The sequence below is a fragment of the Petromyzon marinus genome, chromosome 14 (genome assembly GCF_048934315.1).
Source record: "Petromyzon marinus isolate PM22_M1 ecotype Great Lakes invasive population chromosome 14, UKy_Petmar_22M1.pri1.0, whole genome shotgun sequence".
Taxonomy (NCBI): Eukaryota; Metazoa; Chordata; class Hyperoartia; order Petromyzontiformes; family Petromyzontidae; genus Petromyzon; species Petromyzon marinus.
Window position 1 is genome coordinate 2629815 of NC_133680.1, and position 26394 is coordinate 2656208.

The 26394-nt window shown below is 49.5% G+C and overlaps 3 protein-coding genes and 2 non-coding genes across 5 annotated transcripts in view; all 5 read left to right on the forward strand.

The window, feature by feature from the left end:
• The window catches only part of LOC116942438 (calcium/calmodulin-dependent protein kinase type 1D-like), a 77787-nt gene extending 70658 nt beyond the window's left edge, over positions 1–7129 (forward strand). The window contains exons 8-11 of the mRNA XM_032954362.2: positions 387–465; positions 829–916; positions 2314–2452; positions 4061–7129. Of these exons, the coding sequence (XP_032810253.1) occupies positions 387–465; positions 829–916; positions 2314–2452; positions 4061–4209 (455 nt within the window). The 3' untranslated portion in view covers positions 4210–7129. The remainder of the gene's footprint in view (positions 1–386; positions 466–828; positions 917–2313; positions 2453–4060) is intronic.
• A 2940-nt stretch (positions 7130–10069) lies between these two features.
• RPL18A (ribosomal protein L18a) lies at positions 10070–17713 on the forward strand. The gene is made up of 5 exons (XM_032954361.2): positions 10070–10190; positions 13760–13939; positions 14806–14935; positions 16193–16302; positions 17543–17713. The coding sequence occupies exons 1-5, from the start codon at positions 10173–10175 to the stop codon at positions 17633–17635; spliced, it is 531 nt and encodes a 176-aa protein (XP_032810252.1). The 5' UTR covers positions 10070–10172; the 3' UTR covers positions 17636–17713.
• LOC116942501 (small nucleolar RNA SNORA68) lies at positions 11980–12113 on the forward strand. Its single transcript, XR_004402798.1, has one exon. It is a non-coding gene; the product is annotated as a small nucleolar RNA SNORA68 (small nucleolar RNA).
• On the forward strand, positions 14281–14413 carry LOC116942500 (small nucleolar RNA SNORA68). The gene has a single exon (XR_004402797.1). It is a non-coding gene; the product is annotated as a small nucleolar RNA SNORA68 (small nucleolar RNA).
• A 143-nt stretch (positions 17714–17856) lies between the features above and the next one.
• Positions 17857–26394, forward strand: part of C14H12orf56 (chromosome 14 C12orf56 homolog) — a 35381-nt gene continuing 26843 nt past the window's right edge. Inside the window, exon 1 of the mRNA XM_032954360.2 lies at positions 17857–23624. Within this exon, the coding sequence (XP_032810251.2) occupies positions 23373–23624 (252 nt within the window). The 5' untranslated portion in view covers positions 17857–23372. The remainder of the gene's footprint in view (positions 23625–26394) is intronic.

Here is a 26394-nt window from a genome sequence, read left to right on the forward strand (position 1 = left end):
GGCGTGGTGCTGGCCACCCACCCCCTCGTGTGCTCTGCCGGCCTTAATAGGTGCTCGCTAACAGGACTTGCCCCAACAGACTGTGAAGGCTATAAAGGGATCTTCGTCTTTGTGTGTGTTCCATGTGTCATGTGAGTGTTGCACGTGTGCGAGTGTCACACGCCCGGCGTTGCATGTGTCGTGCATGCGTGTCCCCGGTGTGACCTCTATTTGATTGTTACATGGAATCTGCGGTAATTGTGATCTATTCCTGGGTCTGGGCCTCCCTTAGATCACCTCAGCCTTAAATAATTACAGTCGGTCGCCTCACTACCACCAGCTCCCCCCCCCCCCCCCCCCACGTTCGCTGAAGACGCTCGCCTCTGTGCTGCTCCACTCTTTTTCAGCCAAGGACTTCATCCACCACCTCATGGAGAAGGAGCCGTCCAAGCGCTACACGTGCAAGCAGGCGCTGCAGCACCCGTGGTGAGCTCGCGTCTCCCTCCCTCTCTCCTACCTCTCTCCTAACTCTTCTTTTTCCATTGCACAACCGAGCCGTGGCCGGCGCCGTGCCGAGGCAGCCCGGCGGCCGGCTCCACGAGGCGGCCCGGGTTGCTGCTCCGCCGACGTCGCGGCGCGCGCGACGGACGAGCGGAGACGCGCGTAGATGGTGCTCACGATGACACGTCATCGTCAAGAGCAACTCGAGCTCTATTTGGCACCCCCCCCCCACCCACCCACCCACACTCTAAGCAGATCCAGATGGGGTTTTTTCATGGCCAGAGTTGTATGGTTTGGTTGTCGCTCGGCTCGGCAAACGGCCGCTGACCGCCGCGCGGCGTCTTGCAGGATCGCCGGGGACACCGCCCTCGACAAGAACATCCACGAGTCGGTCAGCGAGCAGATCCGAAAGAACTTCGCCAAGAGCAAGTGGAGAGTGAGTAGCGCGCACGACGGCCGCACCCAGCGCTCGGAGCGACCGCCGCGCTCCTCTCACACGGCCGCAGCAGCCGGCCGCTAACCGCGGGACGGCGACGAAGCGGCGTTTGTCAGCGACCCGTACGTCGGCGTTGTGATGCGAGGAACCGGATTCGCAGTCTTAGAGAAAGGGATGGTAGACGCGTCGGGGCTTTGCCCCGTTGTGTTCGACGCAGACGCTGGCAGCTGTTCCCCCAACGTAATAGAGGGCCGCCAGGTGGATCAGAGGGCAAAGGTCAGAGCACTAAAGCCATTACTGCCGAGATGCTGGATTCGAGTCGAGGTTTCAGCCGTCTATGATTGAACCGGGTTCTCAACTGTTGTGAGTTGATGGTCTCCGCCCGATCGCTAACGGCTGCACACACAAACACAAAAAAAACATTGCATTGAATTGGGTTGTCACTTCTTCGTTTGGATAAATTGCATCTCTGAGAATATAAAACATATTCACGATGAAATATAAATCATATATTGGTTTGACTCTCAATTACAGAGCGAGTTAGTGGGTAAAGTGCTTCACCCCTCCCCTCCACCCCCTACTGTGGAGGCCAAGTTCGCTTGAAGGAACTTAATCTAGCTCTTTGATATCCACTTCCGTGGGCCGTTCTCTAACGTGCAGGGTTGCATTGCTCTGCGGGACATCCGAAATGACGCCCGTTGCACAAAAGGAATAAAACTGACAACAAATATACATTTACACAATGTCGACAAGATTATATGGGCCTAGGATGCCAATGAAGGTTCGCCCGCGAATGCCGGGCCACTGTGGTGGAGACCGATTGATGTCAGGGAGGTTCAAACGGGCCTCGATTATTGACAAACTGACGTCATCATCGATGTTCGCCCGACAACTCTCCCACGTGTTTACGGGTTGCATCGCGCTGTTTTCTCGGCGCGAAGTCGGACGTTTCGCTCCCACGTGCCCATTAGCCCCTTCAAGGAGCGAATTAAAACGTCGAACATCGTGCCAAACAACACGAGGTAACAACCCGAAAACCGATCGGAGAGTTAAACCGCACGATGGCAAAAAAGTGAAATAGGAGCGGAACTCTCTTCTGTCTCCACGTTGAAACAAAAAAACATCGCTAAGTCCATTTGGCGCTTTGGCCCTCCGTTCCAACATTCGCAAGCAGCATTCGCTTGAGCAAGCAAGACCCTGGACCCCTTTTGACCTTCTGCGGAGACCTCATCAGCAGAGTCGTGCTTGTTAAACAAATGCTGCTAGATTATATCGGATGTTATCGGCAAGATCATTCCGTGTGAAGTAATAATAATAATAGACGTCAGCTTTGCCCAGTCTCGACGTCGGCCTGGGGCGCGGCGCAGCTGACGCAGCACACGGTCGTTGTTCCACAGCAAGCGTTCAACGCCACGGTGATCGTGTGCCACATGCGGAGGCTGCACATCGGCTCCAACCACGACAGTGCGACGCAGCAGTCACACGCCAGCCCCAGCAATGGCAAATTTCTCACTCCGGCTGCCGTCAGCAAGGACTGTGAGTTGTTCTGCGTGCACCGCTCCCCGCCTTCACTCCCCCCCCCCCCCTCCCCGTGGTCTCTGTCTCTCTATTTGGGGGGGCGGTGACACGACCGAGCGGTGGGCGCGTTTGCCGCTTGTTGTAGGAGGTGGTCCGAAGGCCGGTGGCCGCCCTGGTTAATACTGCGTGTATTTTTAGCAACAAAAAAACATTTGAACGCGGTGGACCTTAAGGATCCAGTGGCGTCGTTTGAAAAAAAGAAGGCCCGCGTGTGGCGGCGTCGTTGTCAAAATGTGCCAATAAAATATGTTCATTAAACCACAAATTACTTAATTGGCTATAAACACTTGGCAACATCGCCCCCTACTGGCTCATCATCTGTTAAAACAGGCTCCTTCGTGACAGCCTTCATATCACCAAGGTGCCCCTTACTTCGAGTTGTCAAGCAGCGTCTTCGTTTTTGTGTTTATTGGCCTCCTTCCCAAAATGCTCCATCCAGACCTCCCTTCACCAAGCTTTCGACTCTGAGAATGTGCCCAATCCACATCTGTTGGAATTTTTGGTATTGTTCTTTATTATAATGTCCCCTCTTGTGCCTGCTCTACAACGTCCCCATTGCTCCTCCTCTCCACCAAATAGTGTTTCTCCATTCCAAGCAACAAGCCACAGCTGAAGACTCTCCAGTCCTCTTATTTCTTCCGTCCTCAGAGTCCACGTGTCTGCGGCATACAACACTGTACGCCACACTCCGACCCTCAGTCTTACACGTGGGCTTTCCGTGCATCCCATCCCGATGTATCGGCTTTTTCCCCACACCTTGCCATTACAATGATCGCGTCCAATCAGTTTATGCCAATGTCATTTTGCCTTCTTTGTACTTTCCCTTGGTTCCGTCTTTCTGTAGACCTGCCATCCCCTGACCCCACGCGCAGAGCTTGCCCGGCAGGGTTAATTAGAGTCACCAAGGTGCGTTTTCTGCAGACGCAGCTCAGCATGTTAAAGGGAAGGCATCGCCAATAATTAATTGCCTTCCAGTCGTGCGTGCCAAATCCTTGGGCTGCCGAGACACTTGCGGATCGGTGCCAGTTGGTTGCATGCCCAATGTGTAGGTGCCAATCTCGCAGACGCAGGCTTAAGACGATAGGCTCTATCTCTCAACTTACCCCGTGGTTTGCTGTAACTCTTTTGCGACTTCAAAGTGATTTGATGAGGTGGGGAGGGGGGGTGGTTGGAGTTTCGTCAAAGTAGGTCTGACCAGAGGAGAAATGTTTTTGTTATCAGATCGTTTTTTTAATAAACATCAGTCCGGCATAAAAAAAAGAAACAGGTTGATGTCTGTAGTTCACGATGACTGCTGATATAAAAATTTGCGAATTACTTTTACACAGCTCGGTAGTCTCTTCCACGTCGCACACCTAACGATCAAATGTCTCTTGATCAGCAGTGTGGCACGGTGATATCGAAAACTCATTTCAAATAAGGCTCTCCCGTGTCCCATCACCACCCCTCCCACCATCTCAGTAGCTGGAGCCTGGTTCTCTTCAGCCCACGGGCTACCGGTGCAGTCGCGTTGCCTGAACAATCACTGGTCCATGCCACTGCGTCACGTTATTCCATTTTTCGCAGGTCCAAGCCCATCTTCTTTGTCCGCATCCGACGAAATGATCTCGGGGACTCCGTCACCCACCTCTCCGTCCCTCGTGCAGCTGCCCTCCGCCATCGCGGTGCCCAGCGCCGCCACCGCCGCGGCCACGGCCACCGCCGGCCCCGAGTGAGGTCGGCGGTCAAGGGTCAAAGGGTCACCCACGTTGCACTGCGATGACATCATCAGGGTCAAGGGTCACGAGAGCGCTGGAGAAGAAGCATCCTTAGGGTTAATCGTCGTCTAAAAAGCCATGCCATGTGAAAATTAAACGGGTGAAACACAAAAAAAAACCCAAGATAGCTGTAAGGAGTAGCACAATTCCAGCCTGTTGTAGTTTTTTTTTTTTGCAAAGAGTGCGAGACGATCATTTTATTTGACAGTGCATGCAAGCTGACTGTAAGTGTTACTACGGGCAATAATCCCGTGCAAGTGTCCACTTAGGACAGGGCGTTCTCTCGCACATGGGCATCCCATGGCCCTTGTGTCCGTTCCTCTCTTAAGTCGCCGTTGCGGTGCGGCACGGTGTAGCGCTTGTCCGAACAACGCAAGAACGAACCCCAGCGCTCACAGCCGCTAGCGCTGTGCGGCAGCATCAATGTTTACACCGATCTCTATCCGCCGGCAGGCTCGCAGTTTTGTCTTTTCAGCCGTTGAGCCAGACAGACACTTGTGTTTCATATCTTATCATCGCACACCCACCCCTCACCCCAGCTAACAGGTGCCAGACCCGATTTACATTGAATCATAATCAGCAACAGCAGTCATGATCAATTCACTGCTGGATGAAGACCTCCCCAATCCTTCACGATCACCGCGACGTGGCGGTCCACGTCGCGCCTGCACGCGAGTCGATTTAATCGCTCCGTCCCCTCGGAGGTCCTCCTCTCAGTCACGTCCACATTAAACAACGCAAATTGTTTTTTTGTTTTACATTGGGAGTGGCGCTTTGCTATCACCGATTTATTCTACAAATGATTTTGAAGGTTCGTGACCCAGTCTTTTTGCTTGGCCTTATGTAAGCAACGCATGCAAGCAGCGCAGACGGGAGGTAGAGCTATCATCATCATTATCATCATCAGCAGCAGTGGTCGCTGCTTGCGGGTCCCTCACCCATCCGTGTTTCTCGTGAAAAGCTTTGCCTCGTTTTTTTTCTCAAACTGGTTAATGCGTCCGTCTTGATATTAATGATGAAGTAACGTGTAACTAGTGCTGAAATAAGTATTTCGAATCGATGGGTGAAAATGATAAAGTGCTGACTATATTTATATGCGTATATGGTATACTGCGACAACCGATTTTGTAATGATGCTGGTTGCTCACACTACGTTTGGGATTTTTTTTTGTACACGGTACTCAGCTGTTTAAAAAAAAACATAAAAAGCTTACACTGTGTGAATTTATTGTGTGTTTAAGGCTGTACATTTGCTGTGTGCAGACAAAGCGCAGCTACCTGGTGTAAATGCAAGCACATGCGATGAGTGAATTTAAAACAAGACAGATGGAAGGTTATGCGAACATATTTCCATTTAAGGTTCAATAATAATACACTGCAATGGGAGATAGCTGTAATTTTTGAAATATCAACGAAAGCAGTTTTATGATTCGATAGATAGGTGGTGGCAGGGTTTCGCAATCAGTGTCCTGTTCGTTAGCTCAATTTACTGATTAATATTTGGCCGTAAGCGGGAAGACCACAGAATATTTTTTTTATTCTCACATCTTCAACTTCCTCCCTGGTTGGCCCCGTATGTTCTACCTGCATTAACAATATTAAAGTGTGTTCCTTTGTTAAAATTAGCCTTGGGCGTTACTCATAATTATGAATGATCCTAACCCAGCGGTGAAAACTCCATACTGTATTGTTATTGTGGAAACCAGACTTTCCATGCGACATCCAACGATGAGTTCCCACCAAGTACGAATCCTTTTAAACATCGGGGCGGAATCTTTAGCTGTTGCCTGCCGCGATGCTTTTAAAAAACAACCCACGCCATTGTGACTCCATCGGTGATATTACCGGCAATGTCTGCAGGTTCATCGATACTCTCGCGTGTGGAGAGAGAAAGTCTTCGGCGCCTCTTCATTTCCACAGCGCGGCCCACGAGCTCCTCGAGATAGTCGCCCACACGCCTCGCCCGCCGGCTCGCACGCACGCAGCTTCAACCCACCGAATAATCTTGTCGATTTTTACGCCACCTTAAAAGCGCTCATGTTTCCCTATAGCCTGTTCGGTGTGAGTGTACTAGAAGGAACGCCGTGCTATATTTTTTTGAGATCGTCGTGTAATTTGGTGGTGTTTTTGGGGGGGGGGGGGGGGGTTGGGGGGGGCTGAACACACGCGCACCGGCGTGGAGATGTTGTTGTTGTTGCGGCCACTTTCCTGCGGTGGTCCGTGTGTGTGCACGTGTTCGCTGTGGCCCCGGCCACATTCAAGGTGCTTGTGGCATCAATGCCTCCACGAGCCTCCCTCTTATGCTCCACAAACTCATTGCTGTTCCATTAAAAGGGACAAAATGAAAACTGTATTATTTCATGAGATCCCTATGACAGCTACGAAGAAGATTCGGAGTGGACCGACATTAAAAAAATAGATAATTTGCTAGCATTCATTTGTCCTCCAATCCAAGGTTAGCATAATGAGTCGCTGAAATTCAACTCTATTTTGCAACGTTATTATATCATCATTTGTATTCAAATAAAGGAAGACTCCATATCGTGAGGAAGGTGCGGGTTCCTAATCTTGTTGCAGAGCTTTCTACGGCACCCAAGTTTTAACCGGAGCTGAGGGACGTGCGTGAGAGTGGCTCACTATGCCACCCGATTGATTTTTCTATTTGGAGGTTGGAACTCATAAATTTGAAGATTTTTTTTGTTTGTTTACACTGTAGGCATGTTAAGTTTTCATATTCAAATTTTTATTGCTGTAGACAATATAAAGTTTTAGCTAGAGACAGGAGCCTGTTTATTTTATTGACGTGATAAGGAATTTTTTTGTCTGCCAAAACACTGGTTAGCATTATGTTTTAGCACAATAAAAGTGTTCAATTGAATTTGTTGTCTGTATTTGATGTTTTCCGGAAATAAATCCATATTCACAGGGACACGTACCGCACCTTTGCCCTGGCAATAAACACCATCGCAAAACAGCTTCACGCCAGCCACGCAATGCTCTCTTCTCCTTCGCCTCTCCCGCACCCTGCCTCCCCAAGCAGACTCTTAGCAGCGCCCAAGACGATTCCATTTGGGAAACGGTAAACGGCCACGGACCGGTGGCATGGTGAGCGCACCGTGCTATGAACCCGGGCGAACTGAGTTAAGTTCCCGGCCACGGCTGACATCAGTGGCGAGTGATAGCTTAACCGGATCTTGTCCCCATCTGGACAGAACGGCACTGAACGGAGCGGTGAGGTATGGTCAAACAACCTCTGTGACTAAAACCCTTCTGGGGTGCCCTCCATGCAGGCAGTGGATTGACATTGGACTATCACTTTTGGTTTTCAAAAGGGGTTTGTTAATGTTTTTTGAACAATGGTCATTTTGATTCAAGTTATTTCTCCTTTTATTGGAAACAGTGATTGATTAACCTGGCATTGTTCCCACAACTGCCAAGACATTAAGCTGGAAACCCTTTCATTATACAGATTTACGTTCATTTCATAAAATGTGTTGTGCAATTTGTAATGTTGTTGGAATAGTGCATTTATTGCACCATGTGTAGGGATTTGTATGTTGTGTTAATATTGCATAGTTTGATCATGTTACGGTTCCAAACATATTGTATGGCACATCAATATTCTGCAGAGTACATTCTGGAAACGCAATCTACGTTGGCAACTTCAGTAAAATAATTCAGTCACACGTACAATTGTATCACAAATTGTAGCATGGATCCCAATTCACTCAATATCAGTTTGGCAATTGAAACGGATAAGTGGGCTTGGGCTGGACACATCGGGGATGAACGGGGCACCACGGTGGCGAGATGTTAACTACCTCGCCAGGTATACAGGAGGTCGTGGGTTCAATCGCTATCCTGATGCCCGTTGTGTATTTGGAGTTTGCGTATCTCTCTCTCTCTCTCCCCGTGATCGCGTGGATTTGTCTCCGGGTCCTCCGGTTTTTCCCTCCACATTTATGAAACACGCGTTAAGAGTATTAATCTGCAATACATTTCCACGTGATAAGCCACTTCGTTGAGTTATCATTTGTGGCCAGGTCGCTTCTGAAAAGGAAGCCACGTAGCTCAGTGGGGCCTTAACCTGGTAAAATAAAAAAAAATCGTTTATACTCTTTAAGTTTCGTTTTAGGAAGGGGACGTGGGCCGATAGGGGGGCGAGGACGATGTGTGGCGAGGGAACGGCAGCCAAAGGAGGGACACACGAAGTCCCAGCAGCACCACGGACACCGCCCCGGCAAAAACGGAGCTATGTTGAGATCATATTCTTAGCTCTTTCGGTAAAGTCACGTTGAAGGGAAACAATAAAATAATAAAATATATAAAACAATAAAAATTCTCACGACGTTTCGACCATAACACAAACGGTCATCATCAGGTGACCGTTTGTGTTATGGTCGAAACGTCGTGAGAATTTTACATCATCAGGTGTAAAATACATCATCAGGTGACCGTTTGTGTTATGGTCGAAACGTCGTGAGAATTTGTATTGTTTTATATATATATTATTTTATTGTTTCCCTTCAACGTGACTTTAACGAAAGAGCTAAGAATATGAATTACTGCAGTCACGAAAGCTTTAAATCAAAAATTTATGAGATCCTCTGTGGAACAAGAACTTTGTAAAATGGGACCTTGTGTTTTTGCCAGTATCAAAAGTATGAAGAAATAAGAATAGATTTGGCCCTTTCTGGCAACAAAACGGGTGTAAGGATGTTCAAAACTCCCATGTCTGCATTAACCACAGCTACAAAGACAATGCATCATCTGTGATCAGAGCCATGCTTGTTTGCACGTTCATCACAAGTACTGAGTGTGGTTGATGCAGTAACTTCATTCCTTGCTCAAGGTTTCTATTTTGTGTTTGAACATCTTAACATAACTTCTGTTACATTGCCAGAAAGGGTAAAACCTATTCTTGTGTTTTCATCCAAAGAGCTTTACAGCTCACCGGATTCCTCCAGCGTAGCGTAAACAAATATTCTGCTTCTGCTTCTCGTGCGTGCACGGAGTCAGATGGGCGGTGACGGCATGATTGAGGCCTCCATCCAGCAGTGGATAGAGAACAACGACTCCGCTATTGATGAACCCAACCGGGCTGGGAGCAAGCCAGCAGTGGATAGAGAACACCGACTCCGCTATTGATGAACCCAACGGGGCGTGGGAAAGCACCGGGCAAGTGGATAGATTAAAATTTGTATTCTTGATGAGATTCGCGTCGATATCTGGATTCACGAATAAATCGAATCTTGTTGCGGATTCATCGATTGCGTTCGATTGGAGTTCGATCGAACCTTAAATCAATAAATTTTGGATTCACATTTGGAATCACCCCCCTCTTTGTGATTCAGTCAAATACCACGGGATCACTCGCGCACACTTGAGATGAATCGATTCCTGGTTGATTTTTCCGTCAGCGCGCGCGCTCTCTCTCTCTCCTCTCTCGTTTGTTCCCGGGGTTTGTGGTTCGATGCTCGGGGGCCTTTGCAAGTTGCAACCTTTGCGGTCGTCCTCCTCCTCCCTGCAAGCGGCGTTCGTTCCGCGTGCTTCGAGAATTATCGATCCGAGTCGGTTGGAGTCGCACGATTTGAGTCGCTCCGCCCGGCGAGGGAATCGACGCCGCGCAGCGCCACGCGGGCACCGCGTTACCCGAAACCGGAAATCGAAAGTTTTTTTTTCTATTCTTTCAGCATACATATCGGAAACGAATGCGACCGCGCGCAAAAAAAATTACGACACTTTAACGAACCAACACTCTAAACATTTCCCCGATTGTAAATACATTCTAAATATATATTTGAAAAAAATTAAACGTTACCGCCCCTCCCTCTTAGCCCCTCCCTATGCGACCCGGAAGGTGAAGCGTGACCCGGAAGCGAGGCGGCTCCCTCTTTCCGGCGAGGCGTCCACGAGGGAAGATGAAGGCCTCCGGAGCGGTGCGGTCCCCTCGCTCCCCCCCCCATCCTCCTCCAGCCCATCTCGCTCTCCCCTCTCGTCCGCGCTCTCTCGGTCGTCCACGCGGCGAGCTTGGGGAGCCGCGGGGTTGTCGGTGGCCTAGGTCTCGGGGTTTTGGTATCTCGCCCGCTCCTGGCGGCTCTGGCTCTGACATGGCGCCTGGCGGCCACGTGCCAGGGCGGGCGGCGCTTCTCGCCTCACGGGCTTAATCGTTATTTTGTTTGTTTAATCCACGGCCGCTTTTTGTTGGTGTGCGTTAAAGTGCTGCTGCATGCTCACGTTTCGCCACGCTGGTCGGTGCGAAGTTGCGACGTGGAGGGGGGGGGGTCCTGGTCTTGGGTTTTGTAACTACAGGACTCGTCCTGACGGGCGTTGTACCTCGTCGTTGTAACTCATGGCCGGGAATCGGAACTTAATTTGGGGTTTGTTGGTAACGCGGCGTGTTCGCTGTTCTGTAACGTATCCACGAGCGTATTTAAACTAATTTGGTTTTTTTTTATAAAGCTAGGCTGGTCGTGTTATACTAGACGGTGTGCATTTTTGCTTGCTCAAAATTGTGAAGAACATTGGTGGACCATTTTGTTAAAATATTTTTTATTGTCGCGCGGTGTTAATAGACTGCTGTTCCAAACCATGAATTTAATTTTGCCAAACGGGCCGATTCGGGTATTTAACCCGGATAAAAATATGCACGCAGTCTTGGGACAGGCAGTATTTGCCTGAGAATAACAGGGTATTAACACGCGGTTTTTAATGTTGACTAATTAAATGGGAATTCTAGATTTAAAGCTTTCGTGACTGCAAGGATCCATACTCTTTGGTTCTATTCGGTAAAGTCACGTAGGTAAAAAATAAAACAACAAAAATCACGACGTTTCGGCCACAACACAAGCGGCCTTCATCCCTTCACCTGATGAAGCTTGTGTTGTGGCCGAAACGTCGTGATTTTTGTTGTTTTATTTTTTACCTACGTGACTTTACCGAATAGAACCAAAGAGTAATTAAATGGGAGTTGGGGGATAAGACGGCCATGGAGACCATCCAGCAGTCTATAGAGAATGTCTGCTCGTGAATCAAATATTTAATAGGGAGTTATTACATCAAACAACTGAACTTTACAACAGTAGCCGCTTGCGGGCTTTTCCCGCAATGTTGGCGTTAACGTCGACATTTTAAAAAGTGCCAGAAAATAATTACCGCCAGAAAGTCATCGTCGGTCGACCACGTGAGTAGCACTTCGCCAGTGGCTGCCCGGTTCATTTTCTTCCACCATCGATTCTGGGCTGTAAACGGGAGAAGTCTGCCCATGCGCGTGTGAGCAGGGATCTTTCATTACTTTTATGACTAAAGCAGCGGGGGTTGATAGAGTTGGAGGTTAAAATTTCGGTTAATTGTGAGAGTGGCGTGTCTGTCAAGTGTAAATGTTTGGACGTACTAACCCATATTAAGCTACGTTTTGATGATTTTGTCGCTGGCACAGTTACAGCACACAAAGTACTATCTATGGGCCTCTACCACGTGTTAGCCGTAAAGTAACAAGGCCATACGGTGCTGTTTCGTCTTAAAATATCGCCATTGTCGTCCTCTGAACCGGCGTTTCTAGGCCGTCTTAACCGAGATCAATTTTATTTTTTAATAACTCATTAAAAATCGCAATACTCACTGGCCGCTTAAAATCCCGGTGTCTCAGTCCTTGTAAAATAATGATAAGCACCTCGTCCCCTGGCTATGAACGCCTCGGCCTGAGGTTATATTTTTTTGTAAACGCCAGTTGCACACAACCCATTAAGAGCATCTAGCCACCCCTGATGCCCTTAAGTCATGTGTGCAGAGAGGAAGGTTCGGCCCTTAGCCTTCACGGGTCTCCTACCGTGGCCCGCGAAGTGAACATGGCTGATACAACAATGGCATCCGTTTATATATAAAAAAACGTGTACGGATATTGACAAATATTTTGTTTAATTGTTTAATCTACTTCCTGGGTTTGTCAACTCCGTCGATTTAGGTCACGGATCAATAAGGGCATGTGTAGTAGTAGTAAACTTTTATTTTACCTGCAGGTGAGAAACAACCCTTTATTAAACAATAAGAAATGGCCTTATTGACTAATCCGGGGTAATATCACATGTTTAATTTCAGAATCTCCCTGGTAAAACAGTTTTAACACATTATTTGGGTCTTTCGGTGAAGTCACGTAGATAGGTTGAAAGAAAATAACAAAAAAAACTACGACGTTGCGATCGAAACGTCAACCTATCTACATGACTTTACCGAAAGACCCAAAGAATGTGAATTCCTGCTGTCACGAAAGCTTTATGTCAAGTTTAACACACGTAGGCTTTCGCGACCAATATCCATAATATAAGTTGTTTTGGGTTCGGTCGCGTTAATATTAGTTTGTCGTTAAACCCGCCACCATCCGACACAACCAATTAGTAAGATTTGTCACGTAAACAGAACATGCTAATTTGTTACTAGTACAGCACACAGGTGTATTGAAGAGCAAATCTGCAACATTTACATTTGGTAAAACAGCTTCTATAAAATAAAGCAAATAAAACTGAGACTAGGAACTAAGGTATAATTTGCATATTACATTTGGATGATACAAATGTATGCATCTAAATTGAGAAAATGTGAAAGCCGTTACATTTAGAATACACGTTTTTAATCTGTAAGGAACAATGGTCATGCCATGTTATTCCATCACCTGTCAACCCCTTATCAGTGCCTACCTTAATACAGGCCAAATTCAGACCTTATTGGTCACCCCGTGCCCTTATAAATCTGAACGTTCATCCTACAAAGTCCCATCACAAGGAAGCAACACAAAAAATGTTCCCGTATTGAACTGGCTGTGTGCCATATGAACCTGAACTCAATTTCCCTGTACAAGAATACGAGTAAACCGTATGGATTGACAGCTGTATATTATTCCAAGAGTGAACCCGTGTATGGAAAGTATGATTGTTACCAAAACTGTTACCACTTGGAACAGAACATTGTATGTCTTGGCTTGCAATTATTTAGGTCCGGAAGCAACAAACCAGACATGCTGACATGCAGAACATTACTGAACAAAGCCTCGAAATTAAATTTTATCCTTGAAAATGAATCTTAATTGGATTCTAAATATACTACGATAATTAGCCGAAGAATTACCATTTAGGATAAGTCAAGGGACCAAGTGACCTAATATAACCATATAAAATACATTGTAAACCACTTCTCCCACCATTCAGTAGATGTGCGAGTGTAAGAATTTATTTTTACCAGTGCATTTTTTCCCCCTTGGGACCACAGCATCTCAGATGTCATTAAAATTTAGAGCGCAAAATTTTTTTATGGAGCCGGTGCAAAGCTCTTTAGCCATTCGCGGGATCAAAATAAATCGTGTACACCACAGCCCCCCGTTCGCCGCTGTCGAAAGCGGGTTTTTTTTGTTTCACACGACTCTGGCGCGCGTTCGCGAACGTTTCCTCGAACGCTCGCTGCCCGTGCATTGATTTTCTGTGTGGTCCCCCCTTCCGCCTCCCGTTGGACCCCAAAGCTCAAGGAGTACAAGATCATCGGGCGTCGCCTGCCCTCCCCCAAGCAGGTGCACCCTCCCCTCTACCGCATGCGCATCTTCGCGCCCAACCATGTGGTGGCCAAGTCGCGCTTCTGGTACTTCGCCTCCCAGCTGAAGAAGCTCAAGAAGTCCGCTGGCGAGATTGTCTACTGCGGCAGGGTGAGCGTGCCAGCGATTGTTGGCGCTGTAAATTATTTTTGGCGGCCGACGCTCCTTAGTACTTCGTGCGCCCTGTATGGTACCCTACATTGAACTTCTTTTGCACCGCACGTAGCAGACCATGCTAATCGAAGGTGCCGGGGGAAGGGCAAGAGTCTGCAAATCCATGAACAATGGCCATTGCCTGAAACGTCCCCTATCAAATACTTTTGCTTCAAGGCCACACAGTGTTTTAAGAAAGTGTTTTAGTGTTTTTCTCCTCGTTGCTTGAGTTCTGCCGTCTCCTCGTGATACAGGAAGGCTCCGTTGGCAAAATAGTGGCCATGATTTGCTTTCTGTAGACTGCGCACAAACCCATTAAGAGCATCTAGATACCCCTGGTGTTCTTAAGTCTCGTGCGCGGAGAGCATTTCGACTTGTCGCCTTCTGGGGTCCCTCCAATGACCCCAGAAGTGAAATCAAGTTGGAACAGATCTTATTAACTTTATAGCATTTGGTGCAGTTAGAACATTGACAGAAAAGCCGCAAATATTTGTGGATTTAAAATTATGGGAGAGGAAAATGTAATTGTAATAGTTCTAGATTTGTTTTATTCGCCTTAATTTCATTCTCTAATATCGAGCGCTTTTTTCAGCAAACCTTCACCTCTGGAAGTATTAATAGTAAAAAAAGTTATGCCCTTTTATTCTAATTAGATGTCTCCACCTTGGACCCATTCCTGCAGTCTGATAGCTCATCCTATCAGTCCAAAAGATTATCTAAATATTTCTCATGTGCCCGTTATAATGTACAATCTACATTAATCCAAAGGCTGGGGTGGGGGGGGGAGGATCTTTTCTGATGTTGCTTGGCGCTGACGTTTTCAGGTCTCTGAGAAGAGCCCGGAGAAGATCAAGAACTTCGGCATCTGGCTGCGCTGCGACTCGCGCAGTGGCACGCACAACATGTACCGCGAGTACCGCGACCTCACCACAGCTGGGGCGGTCACCTCCTGCTGTAAGCACCCAGCACCGCCCGACGCTCCCAACGGTTTAGTTTTCAGAAGTGGACCTCGCCACCGCAATTGATAGCTCAGCGAGGGCTGGCCTGTCACGCGGCCATTTACAGCAGCGGCCAAATGCTCGGCAAACGCGTGATGTTGATTGTAATTGTGGAGGGGTTTAAAACCGGAGAGTCCTGAGAGAGAGAAAAAAAAACCTCCACGGGACCGCGGGGAAAACGTGCAAACTCCAAATATACGGGCGTCCAGGGGTCGGGGTATCGAGCCCACGCCCCTCGTGGCATGCCAGGCGAGGGAGATAACGTCTCGCCACCACCTGCGGTCGCCTGAATCACGTGGACACGGACGGCCAGTTGTCAATCCACTGCTGGATGAGGGCGGCCTCCCCTCCACGCTGTGTGGGTAGTGGTGGTTGTTTTGCTTAACTTCTTGCGCTCGTCTGCTTGCTGGGGAAAGGGGAATCCCGGCATCGTTTCACGTTCACTATTCACTCATGTTTGGCCGCAGCCAGAAGTCGGAACAGCTAGCTTCAGTGGTGATACTTGAACCGACAGTAGAATGTGGTAAAACGCACAACTAATATAAGCACAGTTTGGAAATAAGAAACGCACTTTACAGCGGTGTTGGAAGTCAAAAGGGTGACTTCTGGTATAAGCACACTTGAGATAAGCACAGTGGGCCTTGCTCCCAAATGGTGTGCTTATATCCAACTTGTGTGTGTATATATACACCGTGTATAAACGGACACAGCCGTTTTGCGTAATCTCTCTCTATCAATTTAAGCTAATAAACGTCAGTTGTGCACTACTCGGGATGGGGTTTTGTTGTAACGTGGTGTACAAAGTCTCAGTAGACCATACCTGTCAACCCATATGGTTTACCCTTATTCTTGTACAGGGAAATGTAGTTTTCTGGTTAATACGGTGTACAGCCGTTTCAATACTGGCACATTTTTTTGTCTTTGTTTCTCCCTTGTGATGGGACTTGTTGGATGAACGTTGAGATTTATAAGGGGTACAGGCTGACCAATAAGGTCTCAATTGGTCTGTAATAAGTTGGGCACTGATAAGGGGTTTACAGGTATGGTATACCCGCCCCTACCGGACGTCTTTCAACAAGAGCTTTATTCCTCATCGGATTCCTCCAGTGTAACTAAACGTTCTGGCTCTAATTAAAAGTGAAGATATCACCGGGGTTGACGTGATGTCCGGGATGATGCCGATGGCGCCCCCCTCCCGTCCTCTCGCTCGCAGATCGCGACATGGGAGCTCGCCATCGCGCCCGTGCCCACTCCATCCAGATCATGAAGGTGGAGGAGATCGAGGCCAGCAAGTGCCGCCGCCCAGCCATCAAGCAGTTCCACGTCAGTGCCCCCCCCCTCCCCGTGTTGGTCTCTGCGCTCAGGCAGTCACCCCCCCCCCCTCCCCCGTCCTGCACTCCTCTCGTGTTTCACTGCCTAACAATCCTTGCTGCTTTACACGCTGCAACAAGTGTGTGAGGTGTGCGTTTAAAATATTGGCCTTCGCTTGAGTGCCCAAAGATGGTCGTCGTCGCCGCCGCCATGATCCGTGGTCAGATAGCCCCGTAAGGTGTCCACTGCACTTTTTGTCACTTGTTTCCACTTTCCTCCGTCCTGTGCCAGTATGCTCAAGTCGCGGCCACATTTCTCTGATGTCGTCGAGCCAAAGATATACATTTTAATTTTATATTGAAAACTCAATTCTTCAGAACTGCTTTTTGTGTTTAGTTTGTATACACATAGATGACCATGGAGAGGTGAAACGTCGTATTGCGTAAGGATTGGGGTTTGCGGAATCCTCATTTCCGGTTTTGGTAGAAAGTGACCCTCCGCGTCTGCTTCATTGTTCTTGTGCAAGTAGAGTTCAATGCGTCACACTTCAGCTGTTATGTTCCCCGAGGCGCGCCGGTTTACTCTGCACGACACTCAGGATTTGAACACGGGTCGTTGGATTGATAGCGTGGCGGACTTACCACTGCACCCCATCATCATAATTAAATAGACCCACATCAAGACCCATAATCCATTGGATTATGGGTCTTGGTGTCCCGAGGAATCTTATTACCCTATTCTCCTGATAGCGCACTCTTTTTCCCATATTTTAAGTAATTTGAGGGGTTTCCACCATCACCACTTCCAGAATTGTGTGGGACGAGGGTTAAATAACTGATTGTTACTGGGTACAGTCGGCAACCTTATTGCCATCTCACAGCCATTTACACCACCATAATACCCGGATTACGAGATGAAATTTTTTCCCAGCATCTGCTCTTTTATTAACATATGTCCACCATTTTTTTCCTACATTACCTGGACATGTGTTTTTTTAATGACCCCCCAACGTTTTGGGGTGCCATCTTACTTTTCCATAGCATCTCATCGTCATCATCCAGAGAGTACAGTCGTCAATTTTCAGTTCGCTGAAAACGGCTTTCTCGCGAGCGTTCATCTTACCCCCCCCCCCGGCTGGACTGTGAACTGCTTTTTGTGTATCGCGTTGTCGTCACGCACGTGCGGCCTGTGGTCGTGTGCCGCCCTCGCTGGGTCGCTGACCGCCGCCTTGTCCGTTCCCCGCTCCCGACAGAACTCCAAGATCAAGTTCCCGCTGCCCCACCGCGTGCTTCGTCGCCAGCACAAGCCACGCTTCACCACCAAGAGGCCCAACACCTTCTTCTGAGCGGCGGGGCTCTCCACGCGGCCGCGTGGCGGCCACTCGCGCGTCCGCTGACCGCAATAATAAAGAGCTGTTTCAGAAGGGCCCCCCTGGTGTTTTTCCTCTCCGTGTGCTTCGAGGGTTTAAGGGTGGCGACGGTCGTGCCTCGTTTATTTCTTTGGGGTTTCACAAAAATTGTCAAATATTTCAGCCGCTTTATTTTTTTCACGGCGACGGGATCGCTTCGGCATTAGCAATTTCCTTAAACTATTAAACTATGTTTCGATTTAAAGCTTTCGTGACTGCAATGATTCATCTTCTTTGGTTCTTTCGGTAAAGTCACGTAGAATGAGAATAAAATAATAAATTGATAAAATAAAATAACACAATAATATTCTCTATTAAACTATGACCCTTATATTCTTTGGGTATTTAGGGAAAGTCACATAGATAGGTTCAAATAAAATAACCTATCTACGTGACTTTACCGAAAGACCCAAAACATGAATTCCTGCAGTCGCAAAAGTCAAGATATGAACCTTATTTTACCAGTTGTAGCATATTGAGCTATATAGCTGGTTGCAAGAAGCGACCTAGCCGCAACTGGTGGCTAAAACGAAGTGGCTTGTGGAAATGTACACTGTAAACGCACGTTTCTAAAAGTGGAGGGAAAAACCAGACCCGAAGACAAATCCACGCAACCATGGGGAGAACGTGCAGACTCCAAATACACAAGTGTCGGGGTTGGGATTGAACCCGCGAACTGAAAACTCGGCAAGGTAGTTCACGTGGTGCCCCAACGCGGTTTTTGGTCACCGTGTTCCCCTCTTTTCCACACGGCACTAATCGCCGTCGCGGTGTTCAAACAGCAACCGGAAGACTGCGTGGGAGAAGCCGTCAAACAAAGTAGTGTGCACGTGGTACGCGAGTCGTGCGTTGTCATAATGGTTGTAGTTTCACTGCTATGCGGCAGGGGGCATAACATTGCGTTGGTCTGGCGCCTTGTAATTTTTGCAAGCCGCTGCATGGCCCATTAAGCAGCCCCGTTTGATAACAGATTTTAAATGGCTTTGGTAAAAAATATAATACTCGTAGGTAGGAAATTAACCAAACTGCATTGCAAGTGCTTTAGGATCGGTTCTTTAGAATAGTTAAGAATCTCGTGGAAATTCTATTGGGAGTGAAATGTGATGAGCAATGGGTCGTGGTCTCCTGTAATTCACAATTTGGTTGTGTCAATGACTGCATACAGGAGGTGAAGAGCATTTGTTTACAGTGGAGCACAATTCAAAGCATGGCCAATGTTGCCAGGTAAGGCCTGTGCTATATCGATCTCGGTAATGACCTTGCCCCAAATAAGTGGCTTATCACGTGGAAATGTTTACCAGCCAAATACTCCGCATGTTTCTAGATGTGGAGGGAAAACCCGGAGTATCTGAAAAAACAGTCGAGGTTGGGATCGAACCCACCACCTGTTCCGGGCGAGGGTAATTTGGCATCGTCATCGATGTGTTTTCCCATTGCGGTGAACGCATAATTCTTCGTGGCTGCAGGGTTTTCCATGAATTAATTAAAATCTGACCCCAGTTAACCAGGTCAATCCTGGATTTGATTCGGTTCCTATCAGATTCGCGATATGCTTGGGAATGAGGATAGGCTGCAACAAAACAGGTTTTAAGATGTTCAAACACCAAACTGAAACTCTTTATAAGGAATCATGTCTGCATTAACCACAATACTTGTGGTCAGTATGCAAAAAAAACTATGCATTTTCTTTGAAACTGATTAGTCCGCACCAGAGACAGCTTTCGGTGTTAAGAGCAGAGGACGCCAAAAGGCGAGTTCACACGTGGGGGTGTGTTAGCACAGCTGTACGCCTCTGGTGTGGACCAATCAGTTACAAAGAATGCATATATCAGGATTTTTTTGCATACTGACCACAAGTGTTGTGGTTAATGCAGCCATGATTCCTTGTGAAAGGTTTCAGTTTGGTGTTTTGTTGCCAGATAAACGCGGAAAACCTCTTCTCAGGTTGGTACTGTCAAAGGAGGCCCCATGATGTTGGGGAATGTTGGCTGAGTGCAGGTGATGCAATTGCACTCGGGAGCCAAGCACCGGGCGATAGACGAAAGGAATTGGACCCAGCCAGATTTTATTATTTGCTACGCCACTCGATCTACACGCAGCGAGTGGAACTCTTTATTTGGAAATGACGATTCCAATTGGGACAACTGCATCGCGTGTAAGATCAAAACCGGATTACCTTTTTAGGTTTTTTTTTTGCATAGGTTCAGAATTGTGCCAACCTCCCGTCTGCAATCGGCCGTCGCGTTGATGTCCGTACACCCCCTGGGGCCCTATTTGCTTTCGTACAGTTCCTGCTGGCGCCGTCAGCGCACGGCTGCTAACGCCAGCTATTTTAGGACGCGAGCGAGCGGATGAGGGATTAGGTGTTGGCGTTGTGGGGGGGGGGGGTAGGCATGGCGTTTTCAGACCTCTCTCACAGCCACCCACCTCCTCTATATCCTCACTTCCCACCAGTGCTGGAGTGACTACGGGGCTGAGTGTCTTGCTAAAAGCGAGTAGGATTTACACGTGCATCGACGGGTAGCCACCGACCATAGGTGTACACTGCGAGTGGTGGTGGTGTTGTTGATGGATGATGGAATATATTGACCCAGTGGTACACGCACTATGGCCGTGAACACGAAAATCTCGTGACCACGGCTATAGTGCGTGGAGCTCGCGGGACGCTAGCCACTGTTGTACTCCGGCTATTTGACAAGTCAAGGCGTGAGCTACAAAGTCGTAAAACGCGCGCGTGTGCACAGATTGCTCGAACGAGAGCGGTGGCGCGTTCACACGTGGGTGTGTTAGTCACGTGCACTTGTTCCTTCGGGCAACCAGCGTTTGTTCGTCAGTCCACTTGCCCTGGTGAGGGTAGCAGCGGTTAGTTTAACACGTGGACTTTCGTGAGCAATATCATTGGGAAACACGTGGACTTCTCTACAAATCTGGCTGTCGCCTGATGAAGCCGGTTGTGATTAGTTGCGAAACGCCGTACCCGGATTGTAAATGTTGTGGCTTGGCTCTCCAACTCACCGGTGTGCTGTACTAGTGACGAATTGGCACGTTCTATTTATGTGACAACCCTTACTAGTTGGCTGTGTCGGGTGTTGGCAGGTTTAACGACACATTTATATATTTACCCGATCGAATCCAAAAAAACTCTTAGAGTGGCGGTCCAGACCAGGGCAACGCTGCACCGTGTAAGTGGAATCCATTTTCCCGTCCAGGCTGCTAACGAGTGACCATTAACCACGTGGTCCTGTGCACGCTGTTTCCTCGTGAACACGGCAGCACCTGGTCACCAGGCCGTCGACTGGAACTTGTGGACGGCCGCGTTGTTGTGGTCGCTTCGCTATGAACTCCCCCCCCTCCCCGCCAACTTTGTTTTAACATTGGTGACCGCCTCCAGCTTCTACCTCGCGAAGGTCGCAAACCCCAAACGTCTAAACAGCCACGGCCGGCGCAATGCGGACGCCAGTAACGAGGTTTAACTCGCAAGGTTCCGGCACAGCGCTCGCTCGCTCACGACGAGAGAAACGACTCGGGAGGCTGCACCGTGAGCCACGGACGCACGGTGAGCCAGGGTCGGTAAGACCCGCGCGCCGACAATCGCCTCCAAGCTCTGCCGTCCTCTACTGCATTAAAGATGGTGACGTCACAAAGCCCCCCTTCCTCCATCTCGGTGGCACGCATCGGAGAGGCGCGGCGCGTCCCAAGCCTCCCGCGTGCCGTCCTGCGGGTCGAGCCACACTCTTTGGTTATTTCGGTAAAGTCACGTAGGTGGAAATGAAATGCATCACGACGTTTCGAACGCAACTTCGTGTTCGTGGTCGTCGTCTTCAGGTGAAAATGGGACAGCTGTCTGCTGCGAAAACTTCAACTCGAGATTTGAGTCGAGCGGTCTCGCCGAAAATCGTCACGGGCGCCCGCGTGCGTGCCAATCATCCGGCTCGTGCAGCGCGTCGCCGCGTACGTTCTGAAGAGCGCAGGGATCGGCGACGGTGAAAACCCTGCCGAAGATTTGGGAGTTTTGGCGAACTGTCGGGTTGCGATGGCCTCCTCCTCTCGCCCGCGCTCTCTCTCTGTCTCGTGTACTCGGTGCGCTGCACCGCGCAGGGGACGTCAACATGGTGGGTCCGAACCCCGGGGACGCCGCCGGAGGGGTGCGAGCGACGTACGCACCGTGCGTGTGTGTACGTACGTCTGTGTGTGTGTGTGTGTACGTACGTCTGTGTGTGTACGTGTGTGTGTACGTACGTGCGTGTGTACGTGTGTGTGTACGTACGTCTGTGTGTGCGTACGTCTGTGTGTGTGCACGTGTGTGTGTGTACGTACGTGTGTGTACGTGTGTGTGTAGCGGTTAGCGCGCTGCGCTATGAACCTGGCGACCCGGGTTCGATTCCCGCTCACGGCCAACACCAGTGACGATTATCTGAACCGGTCCCGGGCCTCCCCTAGGTCGACTCAGCCTCAAATGAGTACCTGGTGCGGTGTGTAAACATTGCCACTAGGGAGACAAAGGCGGTCGGGCGTGGTGCTGGCCACCCACCCCCTCGTGTACCGTTCCGGCCTTCATAGGTGCTCGCTAACAGCACTTGCCCCTACAGTCTGTTAAGGCTATATGGGGGATCTTTGTCTTTTGTGTGTGTACGTACGTCTGTGTGTGTGTACGTGTGTGTGTGTACGTTGAACTTAATCGGCAGCGTACGTAGCCAACCGCGCTGATTTGAGGAGGTGCGAGGTAAGGACGGCAAGCTCCGTCGTCACGCGCACGTCGCCAGCTGTTTGACGTCCGTAGCCTGCTGCGCGGAATCACGCACTCAACCGCGGGGGAGTGCAGAGTGGGTGGGTGGAGAGCGAGAGGCCCCGCGTATTGAACATAAAAAGGTGTAGGGGGGGCGTCTGAAATCGTATTTAGAAACCGTGGGTCGTGTCCCTCGCCCACCCCACCCGCCCCCATTCACTCCACTACCCCCTCCTCTGCGCCGAGCCCAGCCGACGGGATTATGAGGATGATGAAGCCACGTGTGGGTCATGCCTCGCGCACGCCGACGCCTCGTTCCCGTCTCAGCCTGCTGCGGGAGTGAACTTATTGTCACTTACACCCAGTACATCACGCCGCCTACGTCGTCACGTCATCGCGACCCAACACCACCGCCACCACCATCATCATCGTGTTAGTGGTCGTCGTCTTCACCATTGAACTTTCCACCAGTGGGGAGAGAAAATGAGGACTCGCGCGGTTCGATGCGCGCACCATCACAACATCGCGATCATCATCACCGTCGTCGCTGCTGCTGCTGTCAGCCCTGCAACGTCCCGCTGCAGGAAGACACAAAGCGTCCCGCAATTCCATCTCGAAGTTACCTTTGTCCACGCAGCGAAGTTGCGCCTCTGAATTTTCATCACCACCTTCGGTATCATTATTTTTTTTTAGCTGCTCTGATTTCATCATCGCCATTATCATCGTACCGCCATATCATCGTCCGAGTTATCAAATCGTAATCATCACCACTGAGCTCCTAGCCTCGTATCATCATCCGCATTATTGTAGATCTCATTATCAGTTAGCTGTGAGTTTGAGTTCGTCATCATGATGATGATCGTCGTCATCATAGTTCTCTCGTGATTAGTGCGCTGCTTTGGAAGTCACGGTTTACCCGGGTCCCACCCACCCCACTCCACTCATCGTATGGCCGCGTGGGCGTCATGGGGCAGCCCATCTGCCGCCTCGACCTGCCGGCGCAACAGCAAGCTGGAGAGCTTCCTGGAGCGCTCGCTGCGCTGGGGCCACTGTGAGAGGGTGCGCGCCTACGAGCCGTGCGTGGTGGGGCGGCGCTACCGCTTCGTGGTGCTCACCGACAGCGCCCTGCTCGTCATGGACAACCCCCCGCGCTCGCTAGGGCAGCTGGTGGAGCTCAGGGACGTGACCCACGTGCGCCTGGTGGGTTGTGTGGTCGATGTCTGCGGCTTGGGTGGGTTAGTCCACGTTGCAGCTGGTGATTGAATGGTCCCTGCTGCAGTTTGGTGGGTTAGTCCAAGTTGCAGCTGGTGAATGAATGGTCCCTGCTTTAGCGTGGGTTAGTCCACGTTGCAGCTGGTGAATGAATGGTCCCTGCTGCAGTTTGGTGGTTTAGTCCACGTTGTAGCTGGTTAATGAATGGTCCCTGCTTTAGCTTGGTGGGTTAGTCCACGTTGCAGCTGGTGAATGAATGGTCCCTGTTGCAGTTTGGTGGTTTAGTCCACGTTGCAGCTGGTGAATGAATGGTCCCTGCTGCAGTTTGGTGGGTTAGTCCACGTTGCAGCTGGTGAATGAATGGTCCCTGCTTTAGCTTGGTGGGTTAGTCCACGTTGCAGCTGGTGAATGAATGGTCCCTGCTGCAGTTTGGTTGGTTAGTCCACATTGTAGCTGGTGAATGAATGGTCCCTGCTTTAGCTTGGTGGGTTAGTCCACGTTGCAGCTGGTGAATGAATGGTCCCTGCTGCAGTTTGGTGGGTTAGTCCACGTTGCAGCTGGTGAATGAATGGTCCCTGCTTTAGCTTGGTGGGTTAGTCCACGTTGCAGCTGGTGAATGAATGGTCCCTGCTGCAGTTTGGTGGGTTAGTCCACGTTGCAGCTGGTGAATGAATGGTCCCTGCTGCAGTTTGGTGGTTTAGTCCACGTTGTAGCTGGTGAATGAATGGTCCCTGCTGCAGTTTGGTGGGTTAGTCCACGTAGCTGGTGAATGAATGGTCCCTGTTGCAGTTTGGTGGGTCCACTGTAAGTGTATGGCCTTAGAGAAAAGGGGCTGGTACAGGGGAGGGGGTGTTTGTAGAAAGCAGGCGAACCGTGGCGTAGCCGTCGAGTGGTGTGCAGGCGGTGTGGCTGATAAAGAACCCCCTGTGTAGTGTTTAAACAGACGTTTGGGGCAAGTTGTGTGTGAAGGCCGTAACTATACATAACCCGGCCGCCTTTGTCTCCCCAGGGTACTCGTTTAAAGCTGAGTAGACCTAAGGCAGTGCTTAGGACCGCTGCAGATTGTTGCCACCGCTGTTGGTCGTTAGCGGGGATCGAGTTCGGGTTCCCAGGTAGCTACAGCGCCGGTAGCTGCCGCCCCAAGAAGCGCCGTGGTTGCGTGATGATGCCTCTTGGCAGCCGTACGTCAGTCAATCACGATTAGCCAGCTGATTCAGGACCATGGACAGATATTATTATTATACAGTGCTCAACTCTCATTAGGAACCAAGCTTGACCCTGTGTGTGACATCAGCCACTGACATCCGTGTCGATAGTGAAGAGTCTGTCATTGAGTGATAGGGAGGAGGGGGTAGTGCCTTTGTTTTCCCACACGCGGAGTTATTCTTGAGGCTTGAATGCCGAACACACTCGCCCTGCGGCTGCTGGCATCGCTAAAGATAAATATTGGGACGATCACACGGGACGGACGATGAGGGCCGTGTACGCGAGGACACTGCGGTGGTGTGCGCCGGTCTCTCTCACTCTCTCTCTACCTGGCCAGCGACAGCCACTAAGTAAACAGCGGTAGTGTGGGGGACAGACGTTGGACCCCGTGTTCTTGCACGCCGTGCCTTGGCCGTCTGGGTCGTGGAGAATTTAAAACTGCGGGTCTGCTGTGCCCAGAGAGAAGACAGCAGGAAGCCCATGGCGCCAGGAATCGAAGAATTTAAATCGTTGAGATTAGTTTTGCTGCGACGAATTTCCACGTGATAAGGCCACTTTGTTGAGCTGTCATTTGTGGCCAGGTGGCTTCTGAAAAAAAAACAAGTTAATACCTCAGTGCGGTTTACCTGCTAAGATAAAAACATTGATTTAGTTTTATTTGCGTATCATTTTTACCTTTCCTTTGCACTGCTAACGTGTTTTTTGTTGCAACGTTCTGTGTATGTATGTTGAACTCTTTCACGCCGTACGTAGCCAACCGTGCTAATCGGAGGTTCTGACCCGCAAAAAACAGCTTTATAGCTCATCAGATTCCTCTAGTATAGATGCACATCCTGATTCACCTTCTGAAATAATTCAGAGGCTTCTGCTGGACAAGAACAACCAAGGAGATGAATGGAGGCACATGGCTGCTAACCAGCGTTAGTGCGTTACAGACTGACAACAACATCAACAACAACATCAACTTGGCATCTCTATGTCTCCCAGCAGTTCGTTTATTTATTAAATCAGGTTTAGTATCACTCGCAGGCTCAAAACTTTCTTGAGTGAATCTCAAGAGTCGTTTTTTTGTGTTTTTGGTTTTTCTGGAGGGCTCAGCCAAAGATGGACAACCGGGCTGAGAGCGCCCTTTGGAAAGTGAAATCGCGCTGATACGGCTCGGCCGGTGCTGGCTCGGCCCTGCTGAGAGTTTGCCACGGAAATCTGAGCCGGTCCCCACTCTAGCCGCTCCGCTAACTTGGTCGGCGCACTTCCCAACGATCGTGTGAAAGTCGCATTAACGCATCAATCTTTGGTGTCGCCGCGGGAGACAACAAAGTTGAGTTTTGCGCGCTCTGGGAGACTACGGTTGCCACCCGTCCTGGTTTTCTCAACATCGTCCTCTGTTTGATGTAACTCTTGTGGAATGTCTGGAGCGTCTTCCTGGAACCGTTAAAATTCCAGTTTATTTTTTTAGTGTCACTTGCATAAAATAACACTCCACGCGAGACAACACGCTTGTGTAGCTGGCCTTCCTTTCCTCGGATTGGGAGATATTCGTCTTCCCACGATG